This window comes from Nothobranchius furzeri, chromosome 15, assembly GCF_043380555.1.
Source record: "Nothobranchius furzeri strain GRZ-AD chromosome 15, NfurGRZ-RIMD1, whole genome shotgun sequence".
NCBI classification, from domain to species: Eukaryota; Metazoa; Chordata; class Actinopteri; order Cyprinodontiformes; family Nothobranchiidae; genus Nothobranchius; species Nothobranchius furzeri.
The window spans coordinates 44,280,729-44,286,305 of record NC_091755.1 but is presented as its reverse complement, the minus strand read 5'-3'; the positions used below and the strand labels follow the sequence as shown (position 1 = coordinate 44,286,305).

Here is a 5,577-nt window from a genome sequence, read left to right as displayed (position 1 = left end):
TCCTCCTAAATAATCCTCCAATCATCCAACTGGAATCCTTACGGGTCCCGTAACGTCCATCCTGTCAGAACAGGCCTTGGGAGCCCAGGTGTTACTAGAACTAACGGTGTCTCCTCACCAGCGTGAGCCTCCACACTGGGAAGGTTGGTCTCCAAACATGAACTTTATATTCATGCATTCATCTCCTCTTGTAACACTTTAACATGTTTTAAAAGGCTAGTATCATGATAAGTTACCCCTCCCAGACCAAAGATAAGATAAAACATTATCATAAACACTGCAGAGACGTCATTATTTATGAAATATGTTATTTTCCTGAGCCGTTACTGCAGCCAAGATATAAGATGCATGGATGTGATGAAACCATGTTGTCTCATGCAGTCCTATATGTGTAACACACACACACACACACACACACACACACACACACACACACACACACACACACACACACACACACACACACACACACACACACACACACACACACACACACACACACACACACACACACACACACACACACACACACACACACACACCATGACTAATTGAACTACACTGAACTGCTTTAGTAATACTTTAATCTCTTATTCTGGAGTAAAATAAAGAAACAAGCTAAATCATCACATATGTGAGGCATCAAGGAGCATCTTCTGAGTTCAAACACAGGGATGGAGCACAATGCTTACACCTGAACAGTATCAGGATGTTTTAACTCACAGAGGCCTGCAGCTCTTCTGTTTTATGAGCAGAGCACTGAGAATCCGCTTGTTAGGAGCGCTAAACGTTATTTTGCCGCTGCCGTGCGGAGCGGTAGAGAAACACGTTTCAAACACGGAACCGAGTCCGGCTACCGAACCGAGCAGAATTCTGATGACGTCACACCGGTGCACGAAGGTGCGGGCTCCAACCCACAGGAGAGGAGGGAGAGAGGAGGTGAACAGCGAGTGGATCGACTGAACTGCTGTTTTGGAGCAGAAGTGTACCCCCCCCCCCCCCCCCCCCCACGGTTTAGACGCGGCGCTCATGCAGGTGTCTCTTTCTGTTCCAACGCTGCTTCACGTAATATTTGTAATTTGTTAAGCCTATAATTTATTTTTACTCAGTAACGGATGTGATTTAAAATGTAGCGAATTACAATTCTTTTTTAAAAACTTACTCAAGTAAAAGTAAAAGTACAGCTTTTAAAAACGACTTAAAAAGTATAAATATACAAAAAAGCTACTCAATTACAGTAACGTGAGTAAATGTAATCCGTTACTTTCCACCTCTATGTGTGTGTGTGTGTGTGTGTATACATATAAGTGTGTGTATACATATAAGTGTGTGTGTGTTTGTGTACATATAAGTGTGTGTGTGTGTGTATACATATAAGTGTGTGTGTGTGTGTGTATACATATAAGTGTGTGTGTGTGTGTGTGTGTGTGTGTGTGTGTGTACATATAAGTGTGTGTGTGTGTGTGTGTGTGTACATATAAGTGTGTGTGTGTGTGTGTGTGTACATATAAGTGTGTGTGTGCGTGTAGGAGTGTGTACACATGTGTGTGTGTGTTTGTACATATGTGAGTGTATACATATAAGTGTGTGTGTGTGTGTGTGTGTGTGTGTGTGTGTGTGTACATATAAGTGTGTGTGTGTGTGTGTGTGTACATATAAGTGTGTGTGTGTGTGTGTATATACATATAAGAGTGTGTGTGCGTGTAGGAGTGTGTACACATGTGTGTGTGTGTTTGTACATATGTGAGTGTATACATATAAGTGTGTGTGTACATATAGGTGTGTGTGTGTACATATAAGAGTGTGTGTGTGTGTGTGTGTGTACATATAAGTGTGTGTGTGTGTGTGTGTGTGTGTGTACATATAAGAGTGTGTGTGTGTGTGTACATATAAGTGTGTGTGTGTGTGTACATATAAGTGTGTGTGTGTACATATAAGAGTGTGTGTGTGTGTGTGTGTACATATAAGTGTGTGTGTGTACATATAAGAGTGTGTGTGTGTGTGTGTGTACATATAAGTGTGTGTGTGTACATATAAGAGTGTGTGTGTGTGTGTGTGTACATATAAGTGTGTGTGTGTGTGTACATATAAGTGTGTGTGTGTACATATAAGAGGGTGTGTGTGTGTACATATAAGTGTGTGTGTGTGTGTGTGTGTACATATAAGTGTGTGTGTGTGTGTGTATATACATATAAGAGTGTGTGTGCGTGTAGGAGTGTGTACACATGTGTGTGTGTGTTTGTACATATGTGAGTGTATACATATAAGTGTGTGTATACATATAGGTGTGTGTGTGTACATATAAGAGTGTGTGTGTGTGTGTGTGTGTACATATAAGTGTGTGTGTGTGTGTGTGTGTGTACATATAAGAGTGTGTGTGTGTGTGTACATATAAGTGTGTGTGTGTGTGTACATATAAGTGTGTGTGTGTACATATAAGAGTGTGTGTGTGTGTGTGTGTACATATAAGTGTGTGTGTGCACATATAAGAGTGTGTGTGTGTGTGTGTGTACATATAAGTGTGTGTGTGCACATATAAGAGTGTGTGTGTGTGTGTGTGTACATATAAGTGTGTGTGTGTACATATAAGAGTGTGTGTGTGTGTGTGTGTACATATAAGTGTGTGTGTGTGTGTACATATAAGTGTGTGTGTGTACATATAAGAGGGTGTGTGTGTGTACATATAAGAGTGTGTGTGTGTGTGTTCAGGCTTTCTGAACTAACGGGTCAGAAGCAGAGCAAAGTGATGACTCTTCTCTTTCATCACAAACAGTAAAATCCAGCCCGCTCCTGCTGATGAAGCCCAGGTGAGCGGGTCCACCTGCTGATCAGCTGACTGTGTGGCGAGGCTTTTGGGACTGATCTGATGAGAAGAACCAGGTTAGAACAGCTCCTACTACCTTCATGGGACAGGACTTCCTGTCTGCGCTCCGCTGAGCCGCGGCCTCGTAGCAGTAGGCCCTCCTCCGCCCTGGAGGCCAGTGCTGGGGCGCCAGCTTCTCCATGAAGTCCTCCAGAGGAACCACCCGGTGGTAGGCCGCCAGGGCGTGCAGCTGGAAGAAGTGGCTGTAGGGGACATGGACCTGCGGAGGAGACATGCTGGTGGGTGCTGCTGCAGAAACAGAACCAGCCTGAACTGGACTCTGGACCAAAGCTCTGGCCGCTCCTGTTTTTACCCCACAATCCAGCAGATCTGACGTCATCGCTGCTTCCGGGGGTGCGTGTACTTACGTTGGTGTAGGGGGGGGTGTGGTGCCGGTAAACTATCCAGGGAGGGACCGCCAGGGTTCGGTTCAGCATCTTGGCGAACGCCAGAGCTCCCAGGAAGTGGTCCGCCTGGTTCCCGAAGCGACCTGAGCGACAGGATCCGAACCGGTCAGTTTGGACTTTTCTCTCCTTACAGCCACCTTTACCTGTCTGAACCCGTTTCTGGAGGACATTTTACACACATCCGGTTCCGTCTGAGTAAAGAAAAGTGACCCGGTGAGGAGTTACCCATGCAGGGGCAGTACAGCACGTAGCCGCGCTCATCCCACTCCAGCGGCTCGGTCCAAACGGCCCACAGCAGCAGCAGAGACACGGAACATCTCAGTCCGACCGGTCCTGGCCAACGCTGGTGAGCCGCCATCTTGGGTCCTCTTCTTCCTCTGCGGCTGCTTGTCAGCAGCGCGGCTGCCCCCTGCTGGTGGTCACCGGAAGCACATCCGTGACGTTTAATCCCGGAAGAGTTCAAAGTTTCTGCTTTCCAAACAAAAATCTCCCACCGGTTGTTCTGGTGGACAGCAGCAGCAGCTGAGGAGGCTCAGACTGTCCCGTACACGGAAGGTTGCAGGTTCAATCGCAGTTTCCACCAGAGAATTCTGCTGTTGTGTCCTTGAGCAAGACACTTAACCCATTCCTGCTGGTGGTGGACGGGTGGAGCCAGTGTCAGTCTGGCGGTGCGCCCCAGGGCAGCTGTGGCTACATGGTAGCTCATCCCCACCGGTGTGTGAGTGACTGACTGTGTTGTGAAGGGCCTTGGGGGGCTGCAGAACCCTGAGAAGACGATACACAAACACAGCTGTTCCTCTACAAATCTGGCAATAAGCATAGATTCACTAACTACAGACCGGGTTCCGTGTTATCTCAGTTTTCAACGAATTTGGAAAAAATAAATAATGAAAAGCTGGAAAAATGGGATTTATTTGGAAAGTCGGTTCAGATCAGGTGGAGCTCCTTCACAAGCTTTAATGGAACGGGTTGCAGACGTAACCACGACTCCTGATAGGAAAAGTATACAGGTGCTGGCCAGTAAATTAGAATATCATCAAAAGGTTGAAAATATTTCAGTAATTCCATTCAAAACGTGAAACTTGTACATTATATTCATGCAATGCACACAGACCAATGTATTTCCAATGTTCATTACATTTAAATTTGATATTCATAAGTGACAACTAATGAAAACTCCAAATTTGGTATCTCAAAAAATTAGAATATTCTGAAAAGGCTGAATATAGAAGACACCTGCTGCCACTCTAAGCAGCTGATTTACTCAAAACACCTGCAAAGGCCTTTAAAAGGTCCCTCAGTCTTGTTTTGAAGGCACCACAATCATGGGGAAGACTTCTGACTTAACAGCTGTCCAAAAGACAATCATTGACACCTTGCACAAGGAGGGCAAGACACAAAAGGTGATTGCTAAAGAAGCTGGCTGTTCGCAGAGCTCTGTGTCCAAGCACATTAACAGACAGGCGAAGGGACGGAAAAAATGTGGTAGAAAAAAGTGTACAAGCTCTAGGGATAACCGCACCCTGCAGAGAATTGTGACGACAAACCCATTCAAAAATGTGGGGGAGATCCACAAAGAGTGGACTGCAGCTGGAGTCAGCGCTTCAAGAACCACCACGAGGAGACTCATGAAAGACATGGGATTCAGGTGTCGCATTCCGTGTGTCAAGCCACTCTTGAACAAGAAACAGCGCAAGAAGCGTCTCGCCTGGGCCAAGGACAAAAAGGACTGGACTGATGCTGAGTGGTCCAAAGTTATGTTTTCTGATGAAAGCAAGTTCTGCATTTCCTTTGGAAATCAAGGACCCAGAGTCTGGAGGAAGAGCGGAGAAGCACAGAATCCACGTTGCATGAGGTCCAGTGTAAAGTTTCCACCGTCAGTGATGGTGTGGGGTGCCATGTCATCTGCCGGTGTTGGCCCACTCTGTTTCCTGAGGTCCAGGGTCAATGCAGCCGTCTACCAGGAAGTTTTAGAGCACTTCATGCTTCCTGCTGCTGACCAACTTTATGGGGATGCAGACTTCACCTTTCAACAGGACTTGGCACCTGCACACAGTGCCAAAACCACCAGCACCTGGTTCAAGGACCATGGTATCCCTGTCCTTGATTGGCCAGCAAACTCGCCTGACCTTAACCCCATAGAAAATCTATGGGGTATTGTGAAGCGGAGGATGCAATACGCTAGACCCAACAATGCAGAGGAGCTGAAGACGACTATCAGAGCAACCTGGGCTCTCATAACACCTGAGCAGTGCCACAGACTGATCGAGTCCATGCCACGCCGCATTACTGCAGTTATTGAGGCAA

General features: G+C 46.3%; 1 protein-coding gene across 1 annotated transcript in view; it reads right to left on the bottom strand.

The window, feature by feature from the left end:
* Positions 1-3,764, bottom strand: part of pofut1 (protein O-fucosyltransferase 1) — a 10,002-nt gene extending 6,238 nt beyond the window's left edge. Inside the window, exons 1-3 of the mRNA XM_070544889.1 lie at positions 3,496-3,764; positions 3,232-3,353; positions 2,901-3,083 (exon numbers count right to left, since the gene is read on the bottom strand). Of these exons, the coding sequence (XP_070400990.1) occupies positions 2,901-3,083; positions 3,232-3,353; positions 3,496-3,628 (438 nt within the window). The 5' untranslated portion in view covers positions 3,629-3,764. The remainder of the gene's footprint in view (positions 1-2,900; positions 3,084-3,231; positions 3,354-3,495) is intronic.
* Positions 3,765-5,577: the final 1,813 nt, after the last annotated feature.